General features: G+C 37.0%; 1 protein-coding gene across 1 annotated transcript in view; it reads left to right on the plus strand.

Annotated features, from left to right (window-relative positions):
- The first annotated feature begins 5,526 nt into the window (after positions 1-5,526).
- The window catches only part of LOC126458173 (uncharacterized), a 72,557-nt gene continuing 50,773 nt past the window's right edge, over positions 5,527-27,310 (plus strand). The window contains exons 1-2 of the mRNA XM_050095043.1: positions 5,527-5,744; positions 21,161-21,325. Coding sequence (XP_049951000.1) covers positions 5,610-5,744; positions 21,161-21,325 — 300 coding nt within the window. The 5' untranslated portion in view covers positions 5,527-5,609. The remainder of the gene's footprint in view (positions 5,745-21,160; positions 21,326-27,310) is intronic.

Below are 27,310 nucleotides of genomic sequence, written 5' to 3' on the forward strand. Positions count from 1 at the left end.
AAGATATTTATTGCTGAAAGTTTTTCAGGCATTTCTCTTTACAACGTTAGGAGCGTCTGTCTGACTTCTGTAGTAGTGTGGGGGTGGAAATTGCATCTTGCTAGAGCCACAGGGTAAAGGGTACATCTCAGATTAATCCGTTATTTCTCAGAATTTTTGCAAAATAAATAATAATTTTCGTTAGTGTCATGTTTTTCTTACACTAACTAGCACTACTCCAGTACCCAAGAATCCCACTAGTTACGTAAGAAATTTTGTGAATTTTTATGTCATTTCCTTACAGCGGACGACTCCAGAAGATATTTATTGCTGAAAATTTTTCAGGCATTTCTCTTTAGAACGTTAGGAGCGTCTGTCTGACTTCTGTAGTGGTGTGGGGGTGGAAATTGCATCTTGCAGGAGCCACAGGGTAAAGGGTACATCTCAGATTAATCTGTTGTGCAGAATAACAGAATAGTAGATCAACTCCACACGCTCACAACGATAAAAACAGTTTACTGTAAAAACATTTACCCCTTTCTGGATGATTGAATTGGATTATGGAGTTGTGCAGATGATATGCACTTAAAATAATATTGTTGTTAAAGAAGTCAGCAATTAGACTTATCCGTGGAACAGGTCATAGAGAGTCTTGTTTGAAAGTGTTTGTACAATACAAACACTTAACAGTATATTCTTTATGTACACTTAAATTACATTTTATAACAGTCAACCAACTGAAGGTATCTAGTGCAGTGATGTATATGATCAGAACAGAAAAACAAAATATAACTGCTTCTGCAAAGGAAAAAATTGAAAATAACCCTTTGGAGCTAATAAATCAATCATTTCATTTAGTTTTACAAACCACCAAAATACCTGAGAACATGTAGGACGTTTGAATTTAATACAAAATTAAAATCTTTTCAGGCAGAAAAATGTTTATATTCATTCAATGAGTTCTAAGTCAATACCTGTGATGTAAATCTCTGGCATACAAGCTGTAAGGTAATAAATATATAAAATAGATATAAGCTGCACCATCTGTGATATGTAACTTATTCTGTATCTGTAATTATTATCGTATTATTTCTGATATCTTCGAAAGCCATCATTCTGAAAGATCCATGCAAAGAAAAAGTAAATAAATAAATCATGGAACAACAGCCAAATCATATTTATATATACCAAAAGCAAACAAACAAAAAACTGTGAAAGAACATTCACTACAATGGAATCAAATTGTACAAAAATTGCACAAGTAGGTTAAGGAAACAATTAAAATCCAAATTTTTGAAAATCAATTACAGCAAACTTTTGTATGTTGTTTCCTGTGTTTGGAGTGACCTGTGATATGATACAATGAATAGTGTAAAAATATTTTGTATAGATTAATTGTGTAATTTGTTTGCAAACCAGTGTAAAAAAGGTCTGTACACAATATATAAAAAATAGCAACAGTACCCATTAATCTAGACCTAAGTGAGATAATATTGCAGTTGCAATATTTTATTATTTTTTAAAAATACGAGGGCTGTTCAGAAAGTAACCTCCAGTTGATTTAAAAAAATACACCAAGTTAAATAAAAATATTTTAGTATATACATCTTACAACTACATCTTTGCACTATTTTTCTACATAGTCTCCATAGCGATTGAGGCACTTATCATATCTCTTCACAAGCTTTGAAATTCCTTCTGTATAAAAATCACCCGCTTGTGCCTGGAGCCAGCCTGTGACCGCATCTTTGAGCTCTTCGTCGTCATCAAACCGCTGTGACCCGAGCCATTTCTTCAAATGCATGAAGAGGTGATAATCACTTGGCGCCAGGTCTGGGCTGTAAGGTGGATGGTTGATAACGTCCCACTTGAAGGACTCAAGAAGGGCCGTTGTTCTGCGAGCAGAGTGAGGACCGGCGTTATCGTGCAAAAAAACGATACCAGAAGTCAGCATACCACGGCATTTGTTCTGTATAGCCCGTTGTAACTTTTTTATTGTTTCACAGTACACGTCTTGATTAATGGTCGTACCACGTTCCATGAATTCAACCAACAACACCCCGTTGGCATCCCAAAACACCGTTGCCATCAGTTTTCTGGCAGAAAAATCTTGTGAGGCTTTTCTTGGTTTGGTAGGCGAATTTGAATGTGCCCACATCTTTGATTGTTCTTTTGTCTCAGGGTTCACGTACTTAATCCAGGTTTCGTCACCGGTCACGATTCTGTTTAACAATGGTTCTCCTTCGTCCTCATAACGTGACAGAAAGTCTAATGCAGAGGCCATTCTTTGAGTTTTGTGGTGGTCGGTAAGAATTTTGGGCACCCATCGTGCACAGAACTTACGGTAACCCAATCTTGCTGTCACTATCTCGTACAAGAGAGTCTTAGAAATCTGTGGAAAACCAGTAGACAACTCCGACATTGAGAAACGTCGATTTTCACGAACTTTTGCATCAACTGTCTGAACGAGTTCGTCAGTCACCAATGATAGTCTACCACTCTTGTCTTCATCATGAACGTTTTCTCGTCCACTTTTAAATAAACGTACCCATTCACGGACAACTCCTTCACTCATAGCTCTTGGTCCGTACATGGCACAAAGCTCACGATGAATAGCTGCTGCAGAATATCCTTTGGCTGTAAAAAACCTTATGACAGCACGCACTTCACATTTGGCGGGGTTTTCTATTGCAGCACACATTTCAAACTGCCACAAAAACTAAACTAGCGCAGGTACGACGTTCACTCGACCACGGCTTGATGCCGACTGACCTGTTGAGTGCGTGAACGCACAGATGGCGTCGCTACTCCCCCCACAACCCGCACTGTAACCAATCGGAGGTTACTTTCTGAACCGCCCTCGTAATTTCGTTTTACATGTCTCATATTTTTGTGAATAATTTATGGATGGACAAGCAACTAACTGAATTGTTTCAGAGTGCTAAGATTTGTGTGAAATCTTTAAAAATTCTATGAATTCTCACACTTACTGAGCGAGGTGGTGCAGTGGCTAGCACTCTGGACCCGCATCCAGGCAGTCAACGGTTCAAACTTGCGTTGGGGCATCCTAGTTTAGGTTTTCTGTGATTTTCGTAAATTACTCCAGGCAAATGCCAGGATGGTTCCTTTGAAAGGGCACGGCCGACTTCCTTCCCCATCCTTTCCTAATCTGATGGGACTGATGACCTTGATCGCTCCCCTAAGTGTGAGAATTCATAGAATTTTTAAAGATTTCACACAAATCTTAGCAGTCTGAAACAATTCAGTTAGTTGCTTGTTCATCCACAAATTATTCACAAAAATATGAGACATGTAAAACGAAATTATTTTTAAAAAATAAAATCAATCAACCAATTCTCATACTTTATAGGTTTTTGTGTGATGTTTGTTATGTATTTATGCTGGCTACAATAAAATCAGATCCTGATAAGTTGGATTTGATTTTTTTTTGTCCTGTAGATTATGTGTTTTAGAATAGTGAAGTGAAAGAAAACTACTGCATGAACATTTTAAACATCATGCATACATACATACATATACATGCTGAGTCACAGATAGGCACAACAAGAAGACTGTTCCAAATCAAGGTTTGGGCCCATAAGGCCTTTGTCAAAAATAGACCACCCACACACACACACACACACACACACACACACACACACACACACTGCAGTCTAAGGCAACTGTAGCCACAGACATATATATTGTTACATTCCATCCTGGATATTCCATTATATATATATATATATATATATATATATATATATATATATATATAAATTTTAATTACAATTTGTTCCTTATAATATCTGAAGCTACAGTTAACTGGCATAATTTAAGTGAATGCTTGAAATGTTGAATAAATGAAAGTACACTTTTTTTATCCTAACAACATAAATAATTAAATATTTTTCATTTTTGTCATCACAATTTAAATTAAAGTACAGAATTTTTATCTTCATAAGTAATAGTATCAGATTTTTTTCTTTCAATATTGTGGATTTACCTATGTGATTTCCTCTGGTCACATGCTACAGGATGCTTTACGACTCTAAGAATTCATCCATTTTATAAAAAATTTGATCTATGAGGAATGTTTATAGTTTTCTTCTATATATCTGTACTTTATTACTTTACTTTGTTATGTCATTGGGAGCTTATTGTATAGTTTTATTACCTTACTCAGAATCTCCTTTGTGGCTTGTTCTTTCAAGAGATTTCAAGAGCCTTGCTGGAAATTTCTGGTCTATCTTTTGTCACAGTTGTGAATGTCACAGCATGTCTGAAGGACTTACCTGTTATTGGCTACAAAGATATCAATGAGCATATATACTGATCTGTAATAGTAAATATCATCAGAGACTTGAAGAGACCCCCACAGGATGTTCTGTTAGAGACCTCATGCGTTAACGTCACTGCTCATTTTTGAAGTTTAGAAACTCTTTGAGTCCCTATAGCGTTTGCCCAGAAGTTTATTCCAAACAGTATTATAGACTGCAAATACGCAAACTGTAACAACAGCATTCTTTCTCTGTCAACAAATTGAGAAATAGCGCTCAGTGCAAACATTGCTGAGATGAGTTTCTTGAGCAACTTATCAATTTCCTCATTCCATCATAAATGATTTCTTATCTCAATGCTTAGGAATACTCGAGTTGATAGTGAGCACCTTCATTTATATTTGAAGAGGATGTAGGTGATAAAATAAGTCTTGCATAAGACAAAATAGTTTAATAAATACAGATATTTCTCGTAATTTTCTTGTTCGAATAGAATTAGTTACATTTGTTTCCATACAACGTTTTGGAGCAGTACTGCTATCTCAAAAGCGGTATTAACTATTCGTGGAGGAACTTCTCTTCATTAAAGCAAATAAGTAAGAAACTGGAAGCCATTTTACTATTATTTACTGTAATACACGATGACAAAGCTGAAAATGTGTTAATTTGATTAATATGCAATTTTCCGGCAGTTTATACATATGTTTCACGTTTCATTCATTATTTTCATGCCTATTAACAATAATTTGCCTTTCACATTTTTGAGACTTTTTATATCCACAGCATTAAAAGTGTCTGGTATTGTGTCTCTACAGCCGGCCGCGGTGGCCGTGCAGGACTAGGCGCTCCAGTCCGGAGCCACGCTGCTGCTACGGTCGCAGGTTCGAATCCTGCCTCGGGCATGGGTGTGTGTGATGTCCTTAAGTTAGTTAGGTTTAAGTAGTTCTAAGTTCTAGGTGACTGATGACCTCAGAAGTTGAGTCCCATAGTGCACAGAGCCATTTGAACCATTTATTGTGTCTCTACTTTACTTCTAGCTGCTTTAATTCCGCAAAACAAATTTTGTAAATTCAGTTTACAAATCAGTTACATTTCTAACTTTTCATATTTGAGAGTATTGTTTCTAAAGTAAGTTTTTATTCTTCGCATAAACAAATTACATAAACCACAAAAATAAATTGCAGAGATAATGCAACGTAATGGGAAGATATTTCACCTTCTCTGCCTCTATGTGATTACTGCTTATTCTCTCAGTCTGTTCGAGTGCCCGTGACTGGGGAGAGGTGTTAGTGAATTGCGCGCTTTTCGAGAGCAGTAAGTGGAGTCATAACATTGAATGTGTTGTTTAAAATGATGGGGCCACGTTTCAGACAAGGCTCGTGCCGACTCTGTTTATGGGAATCCAACAGTTTGTGGGATATATTTGGAGAATTGGCAGAAAGACGAAATTTCGCTCGGAAAATCCAAGCATGCGTAAACATAATTGTGAGTATCAATGTAAATTAAGTTTACAGTAGAAAATTTGTGGGTGTTTCGCTTCCAATTTTATATTTTCTTTTACTTATCCATTCTATTTTTTGGCAGTGGTAAGGTTATGTTTTTAGTTGACATTTCTTCTGTGAACAGTATTTATTTACATTGTCATGCATGTGGGTAAATGTTATCTAGGATATAACTTCAGAATCATTAATGTTCGCTGTAAACGTTTAGTTCCTGTATCTAATTCGTTACAGTTCTCATGTAAATTGGGATTTGTTTTCGTTGTGGGTGATGGTTTACAGTACAAGCCGGTTCTATAACTAAAGTGGTACGTCGCTTTCATTGACGTTGTCGAGAGTTTGTAACACGGATGAACTTGGTAAATTGTAAATAATTAGTGTAGTTATTGTTGTCAAATTGGGGGCCTAACGGTAAATAGTCAAGCTATTTAGTATCAGTAGCAGAGTTTATTGTTGCGAAGTTTATATTACCCCGCTACTGTGAAAGTCTGAAATTCTTATCAGTCAAATTTACAGCTCAGTGTGGTGATTACTTTGAGATGTTAATCTTTCCTTATTGCATGATGGTCGTTGAGATGACGCTGATGTTAAAAACTTATTCTTTTTTTAATTTTTAGATATGGTTTTGAGTAATGGTAGTTGCCCTACCACGATTGAAAATATTTAAGCTATTTGTTATTATATTTGATGTGTGTATGATAATTTAAGTAAATATTTGTATAGATAATTGTCAACAATCACAGGATGATGTCACTTTATTTCTTTGCGACCTTACTAGGTTAACCAAAAATTTTAACAATCAGATTTACGGTTATTCGTCTGTGATTATGATCACTTTACTAATAGTGCTTTATTGATTGAAACTACGCGTTTCAGGGGCTAACGATTTCGTCATTAGGTTGTTAACAGTTTGCAATGTTTGTTAAACATGTAATTGCAGTTTCGACAATAGTACATTCACCTTACACTGAACAGCACCAACCTGTGCAAGTAATTTTCTCATATGATAGAGCATACAAATGATTGACACTATATTCAGAGCATATTAAACAGTTTCTGCTATGAATACAGTGTCGTATTTACTCAAGTCACAGCAATGTTGATTTAGCCGCATAATTTTTTTTTTTTTTTAGTAGGCTTTATTGTTATTGTTATTATTATTATTATTATTATTATTATTATTAAGAGGGTCCATAGTTTCATAGCGTTGGAATTCTAATCTTTGGAGGTTTGCCATTAACAGTTATCTATGTTAACATTTTTTCATGTGTGCTATTTGGATGTAGCACAAATACACTACAAAGAATAACTGATTCAGTTAGTTCAAAACAACTGACGAATAATGAAAAGATTTCGTCTCCATTGAATTCAGGTTCCCAATTTTAGCAGTTTCCTTGCTTTCCCTAAATTTATATGGCTGCAAACATCTCTATCACACTTGAGAAATATTTACTTATTTTCATCTTACATTGTTGAGATCATAGCAATACAGAGTTGTGTTAGAAGAGTATATAGCTGGGAGAGGTAGTGTGTTTAAAACTTAAAATGACAATAGGTTTTTAGCTCTTTGGGAATATTTCAGAACGTATTTGTCGTTCTCGTTATGATCATCAATAATGTTTTTGGTCACAAGAAATATAATAATAACAGTAGTGATATACTGTTTTCTTAATATCTCTCATTTTAAATTGGTAGATAATTTGTTAAATAAGTGGTGTTCTTAAACTAAAATGAAACTTATTATAATGTATATCAGTCATAAAATAAGTATGTTTGGCAAGTTAGAAATACAAAATGAATATTAGTCTGGAATAAACATTTAAGTAATAAACACCATAATTACAAAAAATAGTTAAACCTAGTAATTTAGAAGGGGATAAGAGGATTTGCACATTCTGCTTAGACTTATGACCTTAGCAGTTAAGTCCCATAAGATTTCACACACACACATTCTGCTTATTTAATAGTAATATTGTACTATAAGTGATAACATTAAAAGTAATAATTAAACAAACCTAATAGTGTTTTATGTATATAATTTTATGTTTATAAGTATATAATCCATCTTAAAGCTCATTTGATTTTGGAAAGGAGAAAAATGATGAATAAGAAGTTAAAGTATATGTGTTACGTGAAGCTACTAGTGGTAACTTTTAATAACAGTTTATATATAGTCATTAAATAACATATCTCTTGGTTCTGCACAATTCTTTTAGTGCTGATGTGCGCATTGCATAAAGTACACAGTAAAAGCTACATGGGGCTTGTATTGAATTCTGCACATACATTGAAATGTGTGGAAAGAACTTACTTTCCATTATCGTCATGTCACTTACATTATCTGCTGGTGGTTTCTGTTTTGTGAGTATGTAAGATGATTTCAGATTTTTAGTGTTGAATATATTATGTTGAAAGATGGAGTTCTTATCACAGAGTAATTTGTAATAGGGTGCAAATATAGCATGTTAATTATAATCACTTTCAAATATGTAGTGGATAAGAACCAAGTAGATATTTGTGATTCTGATTGAAATCCTTTACATATACACACAAAACATTACAAATACAAAAATGAACCATTCTTAGCTTCAGCTAATTTCATCTGACTATTCCTCTTTGTTCCATTGTTTTGCTCTCTCAATTTTATCCCAGAACTTTATACCATACCACCCTATACTGCATGGGTAAACAAGTCTATACTTTTCCAGTGAACTGTGATGCATTAGATTCAGTCTCCTCTCAAGATTCTTTTTTCCCTCCCTCAAGAAGTACAGTCATCTTCACCCTCACCTACCCAAAAACCAGTGGCTCATCCTGTCTTCTAAAGATGTCATATGTCCTGCAGATAATGTTCACCTCTCCCCCCCCCCCCCCTTACTGGCTGAATAGTAAATGTCTCCCACAACCCCTGAAAATGTCATTCCACTGCCACCTCCCCCAATGAAAAAGATCAAAATTCACTCTTCTCTTCCATCTAAATATTTCATTCATCCCCACCCCCTGCTCACCGAACTGGAAAATGGCCTTCTGCTTCCTATGTCCTCATAACTTTCAGCTATTACCGTGTGCTTGCACTTTCTCCACAGATACCAGAGTCCATTCTCACACTACATGATGATTTTTTCTGAAGTTTCTCCCACTTATGTGTTTGCTTGTTCCAGTCTGCTTACCCTTGATCTTACTTGTCCCTTTCTCCAAGTCTATTGTGCTTCCCCTCCTCCCACCCACCCCTCCCCAACTAGTCTCTTCCAATGCTCTCTGTGATCACTCTTGACCTTACACCCTCTAACTCGCATCTCTTGCCTCTACTGGTGGTGTCTCCCCTCACATTCACATTTGCTGCTCTCTTGCCTAATTTACCACTCCTATCAGTGCCCCTCATTCCTCCCTCTTTACACTATCTTTCCCTCCAGCTCACATCTTTCTGTCACCTTCACTAGCCTTCCTAGCTAATATATAAAATGCTTTGCAACATTCTTGCAGTAAAGGATGTAAGTAGGAACAGTTTTTTTTCTGATACTGTTGCTATTTTTCATTTACGTTTGATATGTCAGTGAATGTCACTGTTACAGATGTTATCTTTAGTATGCAGTGATGATATTGGAATTGTTCCTTTTTTGCATAGTTTAATAAAGCTGAAATATGTCACAAGCTTGATTAGTATAACATTTTGCAATTAGTTGATAAATCTGTGCACTGGGAGGAAAAAGCAATGACTAGTGGACAATCTCAAAGGAGAATGGGGCTATGTGTAGCTGTTAAACTAATACTTATTTTCAGTTATGTCAAGAATAAGAAACGGATTCCTGGGAAGACAATACGACTGCTAATTCTTGGCACACCAGAAGTATACTACTTTGATAGCCATATGTGTATTTAGTGCCCATTTACACCCAACAACCTATCATGTCTTTTCCATGAAGTAGATGGTGTTCTCTTGGATTAAAAGTTTTGCGTGTTGTTTCCTAATGGTAGTTCGTAATGCATCACATACTGTTTTGTGGTTTCTGTTAAATACTTAGTCAGTATCCAACTGATGGCAGCAACAAACTGTTTTTGTTTGCAGCCAGAATAACTGCTTTGTGTACTACAATCTTAATTTGTTTAAAAACCTTTAGGAAAAGGTCATAAGCAAACACATATATAGCACAAAAAGCTCACATGGTTTCTGGGAAAAAGTTTCTGCTCATCACTTGCTGAAAGTGTTGGAGGCTGAGAACAAAAGAGGTCCAGGAAATGCATTGAGTTCTGAAACAATCATCAAGTGTGTGTGTGTGTGTGTGTGTGTGTGTGTGTGTGTGTGTGTGTGTGTGTGTGTGTGTGTGTGTGTGTAGGGGAGACTGCGTGGGGAAAGTTCATCCTTGAAAATATTCTGTGCAAATGGTTTGTCACTGACGTTGGATAAAATTCAATATATGCAGTCCTGTACTACACAGGCCATGACACACCTCTATAAATAATGCATGAAAGAACATCAATAATTGTGACAGAACATTAAAAATGCATAGGTTTTTGTTCCAATACAAGTATGAACTGGAAGAGGTCACAGGTTAGAGAACTTCTTAAACACCCAAGCTCTGTAACTTTCACATTACATATAATATATTTTGGAGATGAAAATGTTGAGTAATTGACTTGACCTAGTTTCCTTCACTAATTTCAGGTGGTATCATGTACTCACAGTACATTAACTCCATTATAAAATTTCATGTCAACAATTGACCGTAATTTGAAAACTACAGTTACATTACTTACTTACTGGTCATACCGGACTCGAGAGTCCATTACCACAGCAATGTATTTTCGCCATCTGTCCTGTCTTGGGCTATTTCCTTCCATTCACCTTCAATACCTAGGCTCCTCAAATCTACCTTCACATTGTCCTCCCATATACACCTCAGTCTCCCCACAGGACGTTTTCCTTCTAGGTGCCCTACCAGTACTTTGCGCACTGCCCTGCCCTCATCCATTCGAGCTACGTGACCCGCCCATTGCAGCCTACGTGATTTAATAATACTGATTATTTCAGGTCTTGAATAGAGTTCCTGAACCTCTTCATTATGCTGTTTTCGCCACTCTCTGCTAATGTCATCCCTTTTTGCTCCGAAAACTTTCCTCAAAATTTTGTTTTCAAATACTCGAATTGGCCAGTTACATTGACAAATATAATACTAGAAAAGAAGTTATTTGCACTATACTTCATTCAGCCTTAATGTGATACAGAAAAGTCAGGTATTCACTCATAAAAATCTTTGTCCACATAATTAGGGATGTAAAGAATTTTCTTTGTTCTTTACACGAAATTTGAAAAGAAATAAATTAGGGCAAGACCTGCACTCCTATGACATAATAAGGTGGTACATGGGTTAAGACAGTGCCCTTAGTTTGGGATGATGGCATTTTAAATCCCTATTTGGCCTTCTACATTTTGGTTTTCAAAATTACCACTGTGAGAAGTGTGCTTCATTTTAACCATAGTCTTCTTCCTTCAGTTTCAGACAACCCACACAGTAGGCTCTCTTCTATCAGTTCACCAGTAGCGTAGCTTTTCAATAAGCATTTTCATACTTCAAAGCTGGAATGGTTTGTCTTGTGGCTTACTGTTGAGGAAAAATCCTGGCTTTGTTCTGTGTTCATCATCGTGTTCCAATAAGACAAACAGCTGCAGTACATCTCGATGAGAAATAATTTGTGGCTTCGCCGTCGAAAACATCATTCTGTAACGTTTACATAACTTTGTGTCTGCTCCACAGTTGCGGTCAGTGTGAACTGTGGAAAGTGTACACAGTATGTGGTTTGATTGTAACATACCTAGAATGTGACAGTGGAGCTGATTTAAGCATTATTCTACATAAGTTGTATTATTTGTCAGTATAACACGTTGGTGTAGGAATGCTCCACATTTGCCCTGGTAAGTTCTGATCCAGTTCAGTGTTCACCAGTATTGTCAGTTAGGTGAAAACTTACTGGTCACTTCCTGGGAGTTTTAATTAGTTTGTAATGCTTCAAGGGAATTTGCTCCTGCCATTGATTGTTCCACACATCTTGTATGTTGAAATCAAAGCCCTGCTGTAAGAAGACTGCAATGGCTAGATTGCTATGTGCCACAATGGTTTTCTAGACTTTGGTGCTAGAGTTCTGATGATGAAATTTCTGAAAGAATTTGGAATTCTGGGTTGTTTCTTATTCTTGTTTACACATTTAGCAGTGGTTGTGATCATCTAAGAACAGTACATGTTTGTGGGATGATTACCCCCTTGTGCTGAGGTGCATTACTTGACTGAGCTGTGTGTTGATTATTTTAACGTGAGCACGATTTCGTCAGGTGGAACCGCAGTACTATGTGACTGATCATGAAACAGCTAAAGGATCATCTGAGAACTCTTTCAGTGGCACCCCATTCATTTACTGTTAATTATTGGAGTGCATTGTTGAGGTTTTAATTGTAGGTGCCACATTCTGGAGATGTTTTTTGTTTTTCAAAGACCTGATGGAACTGACCTTTTCACTGCAGTGTTAAAGCATCATCACTGGAGGCTTCAATGTATGCAGTATCGATATTTCTGGCGAACCACTCTACAAACCATGAGGCATGCTGTCTTTCCTTGCATGGTGATATCCTACAATCCTTTCGTTTTTCCATGTAGCCTGTATATTTGTTGTTTAATACATGTAGCTATTGCTTATGCAGTTAAAGGCTTGTTTTTGATCTGTGAAACATTAAAATATTATGTTCCCCGTAGATAGTGGGAGCAGTTTCCACTGTTTTCTTTGTTGGATTAGGAAATAAGTAAAAAAAGTACTGAGATACAGAAAACTGTTCAAAATACTAATCAGTAATATTACAGAACTATTATAATAAGTGTGTAAATTCTTTTAGCATGAGATGTTTAAATTCATTTTCCCATGTTACCAATGATCATATGTACCGGTGTTGAACAGAATATTTAATGGTGCTCGATAGATTAGGTTATAATAAATAAAGTAAGATTTTTTCATTTGATCATGCAAAAATAACACAATACCAGAAAGCAATATGGCCTGTCTTGTGTGCAGCAGGAAATGTGAACCTTGTAATGATGAACCATCTGCCATGAACTATGGTGGTATGAAGAATATAGTTACCCAGGAGTCTAGAACTTGTGGGAAAAATCATAGAAATATATTCAGACCTGAAAGAACAAGAGACAGTTCATAGAAGATGAACAAAACAATAACCGTGTATCAGGAATGCAAAAGATATCCAACATTGGCAGGAAAATAAAGGATATATTCTTTAGACCCATCTCTTGGGGGGGGGGAAAAAAAAAAAATGGTGGGATTGACATATCAGAAACTTGCACTTTCTAGTGAGCAAGAAAACCAAAATTATGTAAAATCCAAAAAGTACAGAGACCTTTAGAAGCAGTGGTAAGAGGTTAACTTTGACATGTAAAATTGAGATTTCTACAGGTTTCGCACAGCAGAATTAGATGCAGAGTGAATACAGAGATGTGTGAAGAAAATCGAAAAGTGTGAGGATGAAAATAATACTGAACAAGGATGACAACTGGGTGAAGACAATGATCAGGTCCATAAAAGGTCATAAAAGAAGAAAAACTAAGATTTGAAGTAAATTGCTATATTAATAGTAATAATTTTGTCAGCATGTACTCAAATGAAATTATTCATGTAATAAATTTTGTTGATTACCTGTGAAATGTCATTATGTGACTAAGTTATACTGCCATAAAAAATTTATTAAATCATTACTTATTACAAGTTCCCCACTAATTAATTGGTAAAGTAGTAATACATTTGTTTGGGGGTTTCTTTCCTATTGTATTGTTAATTGAGGGCAAGACTTGGCAGTAGATTCATCACTATTTCTTCGAAAACTTATCTTAATCCAAAGTGAGGTGACATTGATGTTTTTTAAGTGTGGTCCTTGATCTTTTCTGCTTTTTTAGCCAATAGTTTATTCACAGAACTCATGATTTTGTCTCAAGTCCTGCTTCTGTCCTCTTTTCATGTCCTTATCTGGGCAAAGTGTTATTGTACAAAATAATTGTAAATAAATGGATGCTGTTGTGAAATTATAGTGCCTGTACTCCAATTATTTATTTAAAGACATAATAATGTAACATTTCTTGAAGAAGTAACAAATAATGGATCATCCATGTGTTTTCAATTTCAGGCACGATTGTGAGTAGATTTTTGGATGCAGATGATACGGAGTTGATTCTTCGGTGTAATCTATAAATACTAAATCAATGCTTATGTACATTGGATGATGACAAATAGTGAAATGAACTACTGACATTGAGCCTTTGGACTTTCATTCATAAATCTGTGATAGTGCAGAATGTGACCCCTTTATGATATCAAACAAATTCAGTGAGAATACAACAGATAGCATGATAAAGGGTACTTTCAGTCAGAGTAGGAGTTACATGTAGATAAAATTTGATCTAATGTGCCCATAAAGTAGTGTATGAGTTATTCAAGCTTTAATTTAGGTTATCAGTTGTGGCATTTGAGACAAACCCTTAAATCACCGATTCTGTAAAGAATCAGACTCCCTTGTACGAAACAGCTTCAAACATCTCATTACAAGTGAGTTAATGTGTTAAATGTTTCACTTTAAGTGCGAGAGTGAGAGGAAGTTTAGGAAAGGTTTGATATTAAGCTTAAAGTTTGTTGGAAGTTGCTAAGTGCTCTCTCTCTCTCTCAATTACTGGATGAATAAAGTCTGGGTATTTGCATGCTTTCAATTACACTGGCTCCAGAGAAACACACATTTACTAACGGTAATATTTATTTGTTGTGTTACTTTTATCATCAGATTATACCTCTTATTGAATGTATTATGACAGCATTTTAATTCTTTTTAAATTCAGTCAGTCATTACATGAAATATTGAAAATCAAATTTTTGTTGCCCCTGGAAGTATTAGATAGGCACCTTGCAACTGGTAGTTGATTCCAGGATAGTAACTCCTTTAGCAATATACATCATGAGGCTGGTTGGAAAAGCATGTATGTGGACATTAATTGTGAAACTATTTCCCCTTCCTACCATTTGCTTGAAGTTTACTGGGGAAACCAAACAAAACAGAGGAAAGGTGATTGTACAAGTATTTTCATACCCAGTGCTTATCTCATATGGAAAGCTCTGTACTAATTCACATGGTCCTGAGTCTTAGATTGTGTAATGGCTCTTATCATAATAGTATCATTATTTTAGTCCAAAGTGGCTCATAAATTCAGATTATCATAAGGGAAAACTTATGAAATGGTGTGATATTTGCTCATTCACTTACCTTTGACAGGCCCTGTAGCAACTCGGTACCAAAATATAATAGTTGTATACAGAAGAGCTGAAGGAAAAATCTGCACACTTATCATTTTATGATGTTTCACCCAGTTCTTGAAGGTATTAAAATTTTCACTCTTGCTGTACACCTCTGTCAAGAAGTTTACTCAAAAATTTACACATTGTATATATCTTTGATAATCGTGACAAAATTGCAGAAGGTACACAGGTGCTACATATATGTAGTAGATTAACTTGGACAGCACAGGACTGGTATATTTGTAGTAACAGCAGTGCCACTTTCCAGAAAACAGAATGTACTGCTCATGCATTCCTTTGTTGAAAATGGAAATTGCAGTGATGAAAACTGAAACGTGTTCGCACACAGGATGAAACTAAAATTAGTCATATACCTATTGTTCTAAGAAAATACATTGATCCTTCCTGGTGAAGGATATAGACGACTGTGGTTTCCAATGAAGCTCTGTGATGCTTATGTAGGATAACAAATAGTAGCTAGAATTCTTCAGCTGCAATTAGTCATGTTATAGGATTGGGAAGGAATATATTCTTTGAACTGGGAAACATTAGCTGCCCGCATGGAAAAATAACCTGCACTGGTAAGTACAAACTAACACTAAAAAAAAGGTAAAATGGTTATTTGTGATCTCTAGGAAGAGGGACACTGTTTAGGTGGAAAAAAGACATTATTTAGGAGGAAGAGTTGAAGACGGTTTATCAGCTGTGGTTATAGTTCATAATTTGTATAAATGTGTAGCGCTGTATTACACACTTTTGTTTCTACCGGTAACATCAAGCTTTAGGGAGGTGAGTCTCAGAGGTAACTTGGGTAGAAGGTAAAATATCCTTGGAACTTAATATCCATTAACCTGATGAATAAAACATCCATTACCATTGTCAGCAGTGCATGTGGGCTGGGAGAAGACAGTATTGAAACTATCTGTTGATTGGGATGCACAGTTTAGAGGGTGTAACATGTTGCTCTAAGTCTTTGTAGAAAAGTCTACAATATTTACAGAGATATTAAACACTAGTACATGTAACAAAAGGTATGATACTAAATAACACAGTAACTGATAAATTAAGCAATAACTAAGTTAATTTCTAAATTAATTTGTAGTGTGACATACAGTATATGCTCCAGTAAAAATTAAGAAAAGAAAAGCAGTAAGTAGGAAAACGTAAGCAAAAGCAGTGGACACTCGTTTTATGATACATTTAAGAACTGATGCAAAAAAAAGTAGCTGTAAGTTAAAGGTAGTATTCTCAAATTGAATATGGTATTGAAAAAGTACAATATCACCAGGAAAATGAAACATAAATGTGGTTTCTGTGAATTATCTCTAGTTATATGAACAGGAGTGTAAGTATATAATATTTCTCAAGTAATGTAACATTTTGCTGTACATGCTGAAATAAACATAATTTGAGTAGTAAATTTAAAATTTGATAACGGTTAATAACAAATTTTAAAACAAACCTGAACTTCAGAAGCATTAAGTATTTCGGTAACATGGAACACATGCATGCAGCCTCAGCAGGCAGAGACTGCAATCTCAAACGCGCGCTTGTGTGTGTGTGTGTGTGTGTGTGTGTGTGTGTGTGTGTGTGTCCGAAGAAGACCTTAATGGCCAAAAGATAATTTTCTGGTAGTCTTTGTGATGTGCCTATCCACAACTCATCATCTCCACTATGTGGTGAGTAGCAACCATCCTTTTCATGATATTGTTACATCCCATCCTGGATTTTCCATTGCTGAAAACATACATTACTTATATGCCAGTAAGTAATGTTCATTTTATTGTTATATCCAATATCAAGAGTATTCTTTGCAAGTCTACACTGCGTGCCTGCTTCTCATGTAAACCAGTTTATATGACATAATACTCTATTTGAATAACCACAGACAATGTGAAACTAGTGGCATCCATTTAAATTTCTTGTTAGTCCCAAATATGTGACATCATTTTACATACTGTGCGTTCTTCTCATATTAATTTTCTTGTCCGTTTATTAATTGCTTGTAAACCGTGTACATTTGTAGCTTAACTATGGTGTATTTATGCGGCTGTCAGGTACATATAAGTGAAAGATAAATCCTTGTGTAATATTTGTATCTGTCCATATGGGCAAGTAGAATGAAAGTGGAATGATTATCTGATTAAGAACACAGTTTGGCTTTCTTTACATTTATGAAGTCCATCTTGTTTTAACCGATAGAGGCAAATGATTGTATAGTTTACATTTTTTCCATACTATTGAGGAAGCAAGCAAAATTTGTAATTGGCCCAAAGGCTTAGCTGAGAAAAATAGCCACGCTCCTGTTTCTGATAGTGCTTTTTTTTCTTCAAGAATCCACACACACTGCCACTTATGCAGGGTCTTTTGCTCTCTTCTTATTTTTGAATACTCAAAACATTGCCAGAGTGGAAGTCATGTGAACTACCATGAAGTCCTAAGGCACATACATATAGGATCAAATGTTGGAAATTTTTGTTAGTGGTATACATGTAATTACACAGCTTCTGTCGCCAAAATCATGTAAAGCATTGATTCCGCAAAACTGAGGGTTAAGAATGTTGGGGAAAGTTAATAACAGAACATCCTACAGAACTGTCTTACACTACCTTTCCACCACATTTACTTTTCAATAACATTATTGGTTATAAAAATGCATAATTGTTTGAACTCTCGCTTGACATCCTTAAATTGGGTTAATGCTGGAGTTAAGTCTTCTGCTGAAAAGCTCCCAGCAAACAGAAGGCACAACTAGAAACCTCAGAAATGTAAGTAATAAAACTATCTACTATAAAACTCTCCAACAAATTATTTTGAGCCTGGTGGGGAGAAACTTATTGCGTTAAAGAATACTGGTTGTTACAAAATAAAATTCCACACACAATTCCAACACACAAATAGTTAATGACGAACATGGACTCCACCGGTAGTTGCTCTTTCTGTTATAAAAGTATTTTATCTTCTGCAGTAGCAGCCTTTAGTGATATAGAAATGTTATTAATTAGTTATTTCAAAACTGTGGAACACAAAGAGCAAAACGTTTTTTGGAAAAAGAATCTGGTTAAGTTTTCTAACTTTTAAACACTGGAAAATTCAGGATGGAATAATGACAATATTACGAAAAGTGTAGATTGCTACTCACCATGCAGTGGAGATGAGTTGCAGACTTGTTTAGCAGGCTTATTGTTTTCCGTTTCTGGAATTCAACTTCTCCACTACATGGTGGGTAGCAATCTATACTTTCCATAATATTGCCATTTTTCTGACTTTCTAAATTTGTATTATACTTAGGATGGGGAAACAATAACACTTTACATAAATATTCATTTGTAGATAAGCAAACACCAGTTGCATAAAATGAAAAATCAGCCAAACTTTGTTGTCAATAATACATACGTGAACCCCAATAAATTTTCCAGGGTAAAATAAACACTTGGTGCAAAAATTATGTGTAAGTAATTTGCATCTTATGTAAAAGATCACTGTAGAAAGTAATCCTAGAAATAACCGGGGATTACAATTGTTTTATGTGATACATTTTTTCTTAAATTCTCATTGAAGAGGCATAGAGTAAGTCATTAAAAAATGTGACAGATGACTTTTCAGTGCAGATCCCTGTAATGTATGACTATTTTGGGTATAATAACCTATTGCCACCTATAATAAGTGTTGTACAATCATGACTCTACAAAAATAAAGTGAGAATTTTACAATTGTGATATACAGACTGGAATGTAGATAAAACAGGATAGTATGATTTTGATTTAGGTATACAGCTTTTTTGTACTGACAAAAATAATTTGTTTCGATTGTTTCTGTAGTACACAGTGTATGTATTTAAATTGGATCATGTTAAGCTGATATGTATTAGCTTGTCAATATTTTGGGTATATATTGGGGCACTGGAAATAAGCTTTAATAGTTATTGACACCATGATGTATGAAAATTACTTTCTCACTACCTTGTCATGCAAGCTGCAGAAATGAACTTGCTTGTTATATTACTACCATAAATAAGAAAACTGAATATAGCACTGTTTGATTATTTGTTTGATATACTAGTTCTGCTCACATACAGATTAAAGTGTTACATATACCTTGGTTAGTAGAAATAGTAACATTATGTTTCATGGAAATTAGCAAAATAGATTTTTGCTACCTATCATGGTTTTGTATCATTTATTCTGACACATTTGCTACTTTTAATTAAGTCATATATTTGAAATATAGAAAGACAAGATTTATGAAACACTTCTCAAACTGGAAACCAGATATGCTTTATTTTGATTTACAATAGCTCTTATGCAAGAAATAACAAAGAAAAAAGTTGTGACAACAGTTTACATGTGGAGTTCCAGGCAATGACTGTACTTCAATTTTACTTGCTCATTGGTAGGCAGTACGTTCATTGATGCATAATAAACACAAGTACAGTATATGTGTCAGTTTGTGAAAGTTCCATATTTTTAGTGGTTTGTTAGTTGTAACATTCCTCAGGTATCCATTGTGTTTGTTGTGTAATTTATTGTCACCATTAATATGCTTCATGTATTTGAGTTGTTTTCTAAAAATATCAAATTTATTCTTCTATACTGCCCTCATTTACGACTCTCATATTGGATCATGTTTTAGGTTTGCAAATGATAAATCCTTACTAATTCTGTACTAATATCCTTTTTTATTGGTCTTTCTTGGGTAATAAACATCCATATCATTTTAAATGCAGTTTTGTTATACATTGTAAGTTCATTACTGGGGTCAGTCTTGTGAAAATAGCACTGATGTAATGAAATCTCAATAGTGTAGCTTTGAGTCATTAAAGTTAATGATTACTAAAAAGGAATTATTGTGAATTTCAAAACAAGATTACAACTAGAAAAAGGAACAGTGGGGGGATGCTTGAGAGTGAGCTTTCTGTACTTCAGACAATGTAAATTAAAATAACTAGAAAATCTCCAGATGTAAATAACTGTAGTGTATTTCACTAGGAAGTCAACTGGTGAGACTCTCTCATTATAAGTGTATTATCTGGACCTAGGGTAAACTGTTTGATCAGCATTTGTGGATATTCACAGTGTTGGTTTTTTAGAACAATTTCACAAATTCATCATTGCTGTGTTTTTTAGGTAAACGTATGGGCCAGTTAAAAATTCTATTGACTAAAAAGGATTATTGTTATGGTAGTACAGAACAAAAATATATAATAATTTGCCACTATGGGTCAAAACAACATAAACTTCAAACATTTCTGTAATCCAGTTAATTGTATGATTGGTATGTTTATATTATAATGTGTAGTGTTGTTGAGAATGTAAGTTACCATTAACTATGGCCATGTTCATGATGCATTTCACAACAATGTATGTAACAACCATCTCCTTTAAGAGATCTTTCCCTGTCAGAAGGAATGTCTGTCACTATTAATAGTGTCAGATACAATTATGTGATTGGTAGAGAATGAGAAATGGTGCGTAATAACATAATCACTGTCTCTCAGCTCTTCTCTAGAGAAATAAACGTAGATTCTCCGTAAGGCACTATAAAATATATGAAGGGATACATACTATTCACCCATCAGTTGCTTTCCTACATCTAGGAAAACCACAGGCATCTTCCTTCCCTTTAGGCTATATTAATACAATGATATTCATTTCTTCTGCATTAGTATAGAAATTGATACAGTATAGGTTACTTTCAAAAGAGAAAACTGGTATGGCAGCTTTCATCATTCAATATCAGGATTATAATTTAAAAAATGGACATATTAAAGGACTTTATTCCTGTTACCAGCTAATTATTTCATCTCTTTTGCTGCAGACATGTACGTATTCACAGCAGATTTCCTTCCTCAGACTGTTGTGCTATTTCTTGTATGATGTTAAATTTTTATGTAACAGTTGCTCAGTTATAACCTGTTCTATCATTAACAGTTCAAAAAGATACCGAAAGCCTTCCCCGTTGTTTCGTTTCAGATTTCGAGCTGTTTATAAATGCGAGAGAGCTAGCTGGAAAATTAAAATTTTCTTAATTACTGGAGATACGGTCAGTAAGTGCATGCTGTTGTTGCAGGTGTCAAAGGATGATGGTTTGTCGTCGCTTATCTGCCCCAACTGCATATACAAAATTGAGTTATTCTATGACTTCCAAACAAGTTGCAAGAGGTCTGACGACTTACAGAAGCGCTACAATGGAGTAGAGGACGCTGGTTGTGGAGATTGTGATGCTGCGGAAGATGTAAGTAGGTGTACAGATGTAAATCAGGTACTGTCTTTGAAGATTTTTTTTATGTATTTATAGGCGGAGTCTGCTATATCTGCTCATGTGATGTTCCGTGCGATGCTCGATGTCAAAAGAAAACAGCCGATTTGGTTTTCATTAACAATAAACCTAAATCATAATTTTAGGCGCCCATTCGCGAGATCAAGCTTAAATTAGACTGATGCTGCTGTGTTCCATTGCGTTTTGCCGCCACCATCAATAAATATTATAGAACTGAGTATTACACTTGACTAATTTGAGGTTGTTCCAGCGATTGGGCGAGTAAAATTAAAATTTAAATCTTCTTCTGTAAAAAAACACAGCTTTAACGACTTTTTCAGTCGACAGCAGATGAAATGCCGCGTCAAGTGGCGTAGTTCGTGCTGAGCTGCCTATACGTTATAAAAACAAAGTTACATAATTCTGAAAATATACAGACGCAGCTGATCCTGGCTCTGACTTTAATAGGCTTAGAACTTATAATGGATGCTTCAGCACTTTTTCCAGGATTGCAAGAGCTTACAAATTGTGCACATTTATTCTGATCATTTCTTTTTCGCCGTAGTCGTCAGGTGTCATATCAATATCTGTTGATGAGTATCAAGATCCGCAACAAGTAATTTGCGTAGTAAGGAAACACGAGTTTGTAGACGGTTGTTTTAAGTTCGCTTGACCGGGTCAGTTTAGTTGCCAACTAGTTAGCGTAGCACGTCTAGAGCTTATACGATCTGTTCATAAATTCCACGCGGCAACGTAATATAGTGCAACTACAGTTATTCGAGCGGAAAACATCCGTTATTTTTGAAATCTCTCTTAGAACACATAGTAAACCAAAAGTAGAACATCAACAGAAAACTTAGGGTATCCATCCGAATCCAAGCACAACATCCTCTCACAACTCACTGACGATGGTCGCATTTGGTTCCAAGGCACGCACGTTTACGTCGATGGCGTCGCTGTTGTTCCTGATAGATGGCGAGAGGTTTGGCTTTAGGAAAGGAGAAGATCCAGAGAGGCAGTGGTGAACTTGCGCTTGACACTCTTCATCTATACTCCGCAAGTCACCTTACGGTATGTGGCGGAGGGTACTTTGTGTACATTTCCCCCTTTTCCTGTTTCAGTCGCGAATGGTTCGCGGGAAGAACGATTGTTGAAAAGTCTCCGTGTGAGCTCGAGTATCTGTAATTGTACGTTCATGGGTTTTTCGCGAAATGTGCGTAAGAAGGACCACTATATTGGTAGGCCCTTGTAGGAACGTTATGCTAACAGTAAATCACAACTTGATGCAGACGCCTCTCTTGTATCGTCTGCCACTAGGAGTTCGCCGAGCATCTCCGTGACGCTTTCGCACTTGCTTAATGGACCTGTAAAGAACCGTGCTACTCGTCCTTGGCTCTTTCCTGCTTCCTGTATCAATCCTATCTGGTACAAATCCCAGACGATCAGTATTAGATTCGTGGAACGCGATTTTCGTAAGCTACCTCACTTGTAGATGGACTAAACTTCCCGAGGATTCTTCCAATGAATCAGATGCTTATTGCCAAATATGTTACGGATATGAATGCTTCCAGTGATCGTTCTGCAATAGCATAATCGTAGGGCCTACGGTAATCGTCTTTCTGCTTAGTTATGCCCAACACGTAACATTTGTTTGTGTTTAGGGTCACTGCCGACCGTTGCACCAAGCGTCAAACCCTTAAATGTCTTCCTGCATTTCGCTACAATTTTCTAGCCCTACGACTTCTCTGTATACAGGGTGTTACAAAAAGGTACGGCCAAACTTTCAGGAAACATTCCTCACACACAAATAAAGAAATGATGATATGTGGACATGTGTCCGGAAACGCTTGATTTCCATGTTAGAGCTCATTTTAGTTTCTTCCACCTACGCTCAATGGAGCACGTTATCATGATTTCATACGGGACACTCTACCTGTGCTGCTAGAACGTGTGCCTTTACAAGTACGACACAACATGTGGTTCATGCACGATGGAGCTCCTGCACATTTCAGTCGAAGTGTTCGTACGCTTCTCAACAACAGATTCGGTGACCGATGGATTGGTAGAGGCGGACCAATTCCATGGCCTCCACGCTCTCCTGACCTCAACCCTCTCGACTTTCATTTATGGGGGCATTTGAAAGCTCTTGTCTACGCAACCCCAGTACCAAATGCAGAGACTCTTCGTGCTCGTATTGTGGACGGCTGTGATACAATACGCCATTCTCCAGGGCTGCACCAGCGCATCAGGGATTCCATGCGACGGAGGGTGGATGCACGTATCCTCGCTAACGGAGGACGTTTTGAACATTTCCTGTAACAAAGTTTTTGAAGTCACGCTGGTACGTTCTGTTGGTGTGTGTTTCCATTCCATGATTAATGTGATTTGAAAAGAAGTAATAAAATGAGCTCTAACATGGAAAGTAAGCGTTTCCGGACACATGTCCACATAACATATTTTCTTTCTTTGTGTGTGAGGAATGTTTCCTGAAAGTTTGGCCGTACCTTTTTGTAACACCCTGTATAACAGCATCATCCCCGAAAAGCCTCTTGGAACTTCAGACGTTATCCAATAGGTCATTTAGTGTGAGAAGTAATGTTCCTATAACACTCCTTTGTGGTGCTCCGGAAGTTATTTTTATGTCTGAAGATTTCTCTCCGTTGAGAACTGATTGCTGCTTTCTGCGACTTCGTAGGCTTTGCCGTCGTGCTAAGACTTGAAAGTCTTCTCGGGTTTGCTGCCATTACCTAAAATCTGCTTGATTCAAATTATGTCGATCCAACTGTCCGTCATCTTCAGGAGAACGTTGCTGCTGAGTCCTAAGTTTTCAGGGGGACTCAGCAGCAGAAGCAGCGTTCTCCTGGAGATGGCGGACAGTTGGATCGCCGAAATACGGAATTAAGTAGATTTTAGGATCCGGCAGAAAACTCGGAGACTTTCATACAGTGTTCTGTTTGCCACAAACTCTTCAGTCCTCACACAGATGCACAGATATTCCATAATAATACAGGCAAGACGTAAGAAAAATAAAGGCACAGGACATGATCATTTATATCACCTTATTTTGCTATTGTCGTTACGACTGATATGTTTTTAGTCTTCTCATTTTCACGATTACGAATTTCCCGGTTGGAAGGCATTATTTATTCCGTCACTGTCTTGGCCCTCCGTGTGGCTGGCGGGATGATGATTCTGTCGCCACGGATGATCCTGGGGTGTGGGGAGGGTACAGGAAGGGCTCTGATCTGCATACCGCCCTGATCCTTATACTTTTACCTCTCGTTAAATTGTGATCCCTTGCATTTATATTGCTTTCGGTGCCTTCACAGTTCCCCTAGAACTTAGAACTACTTAAACCTAACTAACCCTAAGGACATCACACACATCCATGCCCGAGGCAGGATTCGAACCTGCGACCGTAGCGGTCGTGCGGTTCCAGACTGTAGCGCCTTTAACCGCTCGGCCACTCCGGCCGGCTGCGTTCAGCAATATAAAATCATTAAAGACGTTTCAAATACTCAGAAAATAAGTATAAGCTATAGGGAAAGATGGACAATATATAACAAAAACTTAAGCTAAGAGGGCCCCAAAAATAGAATAGCAAGAGGAAAATGCCCAGATTAAAAAGGAATTAAGACAAGGATGCTGTCTTGTTAGTTTTGTACATCGAGGAAACAATGACGGAAATAAAAGAACGGTTCGGGAGTGGGATTAAAATTCATGGTGAAAGGATATCAATGACAGAATTCGCTTATGGCGTGAAAATGGAGAAGGATTACAGAACTTGCTGGATAGAATGGAAAGTGTACTGTTCGTACATCATGAATTTAAAGTAAACCAAAGAAATGCTGAAGTAATGAGAAGTTCCAGGGATGAATTAGTAATGAACTTACTTGTTAGCCTCAGAATTGGGGACCATATAATAGATAAAAAGCAGAAATTCTGCTACTTTGAAAGCAAAATAATCCATCTCAGATGGAGGGCGGCCGCTATGGCCGAGCGGTTCTAGGCGCTACAGGCTGTAACCGCGCGAATCCTGCCTCGGGCATGGATGTGCATGATGTCCTTAGGTTGGTTACGTTTAAGTAGTTCTAAGTTCTAGGGGACTGATGCCCTCATAGTGCTCAGAGCCATTTGAACAGATGAAGGAAGGGGGACATAAAAAAGCAACCTAGCATAGGCAAACAGGACATTCCTGGCCAAAAGAAGTCGACTAATATAGAATCTCGAACTGCAAGGAGAAGTTGTTGAGAATGTACGTTTAGAAGCACAGCATTGTAGGAAAATGAATCATGAAGTGTGGGAAAAAAGAAGACAGTCGAAGTGTATAACAAGCGTTGTTACAGAAGGATGCTGAAAATAAATAAATTCATTGATAAATGCATACGCTAAGAAATGATGTCGTTCAGAGTATCGGCTAGGAAAGGAATCTGTGTCACTAAAGGAAGCGCAGAGAGTAGAAAACTGTAAAGGAAGACAGAGACTGGAATAAATGAAGCAAATAATAAGAGGATGAAAATGTCCGTGGAAGAGCAAGACGTTGCGGGCAGAAGACTGATGAAGAAATTGAAGTGAGGTGGCATGGACGACCGCACAAGCACACCACGATCGCAGAGCATACCGCGATGTGTTGTGACGCAGTTAGACAGTGATGGCTCGTTCAATGTCTCAGTGACGGTACAGTTCTTGTGTAGGACTGCTGTAGGCGGACAAAGAAATGTACGTCATTGTGCGGCAGGCTCCTGCCTCCCTTATTGTCGAGGATCTGTGGCAGACATCTCGGGGCCAATTTCGTTCCGTCAGAAAAGGATACCTTCACCCTACGTGAAAAGTGCTGCAGTAACCATCGGGATACATCCCCTTCCGCGATTGTGGACACACCAGAGCCATCGACTTGTGCCTCAGTTCATCAGTCCATGCGACTTGCTTCCATGTATCTGTATTGAAATATCGGTGATGTAGCACCCACCTTACCTCTGACGTGCAGCGTTAGAGAGAAACTTATGGGGGCGGTGGCTTTTGTAGCGCATAACACGGGGTTGGTTCTGTACATCCATTGACCCCGGCTGTTATTCTTTCGAGTTGTACACAACAGCGGTTGGTTGCTCTGCAGCCTGTAACCGCGGTAGTTGAAGGCGACCATTGTCGTATCGGCGTTAATTCTTGAAATTTTCCAGGCATATACAATACTTCATTATCTTTCGGGCGGGTATCCTGGACAAAATTATTTCTTCTTCCGATATTTCACCGACTCACCTTGAAGGTGACTTTATGGTTATCAGTCGAAATTTCGGAAGAAGAAATAGTTCTGTTGCGGATGCGCGTTCAAAAATGATGGAAAATACATTTGTTATATTTTATACCACTAGGCTGCTTGGCGTACCTAAGAGAGGAAAATGAGCCAACTGCCAGTGAAACAATATTTGTCTCAAATAAGGAGTAACACACCGAAGGAACATGAGTTCTTTCAAGAAATTCATTGATCGCAGTCCCCAATATTAAGACTATCGATCACGATTCTGTTTAACTATATTTGGATTTTAACGTAAACGTCTGTGAACTCCTTTACGCTTTCATTATGAAATTGTTTTCTCATCATGAAAGCGTATTAACGTTTACCTTTTTCTCACCTACACTATGTGATCAAAAGTATCCGGACACCCCCAAAAACATACGTTTTTCATATTAGATGCATTGTGCTGCCACCTACTGGCAGGTACTCCATATCAGCGACCTCAGTAGTCACTAAACATCGTGAGAGAGCAGAGTGGGGTGCTCCGCGGAACTCACAGTCTTCGAACGTGGTCAGGTGGTTGGGTGTCAGTTGTGTCATACGTCTGTACCGGAGATTTCCACACTCCTAAACATCCCTAGGTCCACTGTTTCCGATGTGATAGTGAAATGGAAACGTGAAGGGACACGTACAGCACAACAGCGTACAGGCCGACCTCGTCTGTTGAC

Source organism: Schistocerca serialis, chromosome 2 (genome assembly GCF_023864345.2).
Source record: "Schistocerca serialis cubense isolate TAMUIC-IGC-003099 chromosome 2, iqSchSeri2.2, whole genome shotgun sequence".
NCBI lineage: Eukaryota > Metazoa > Arthropoda > Insecta > Orthoptera > Acrididae > Schistocerca > Schistocerca serialis.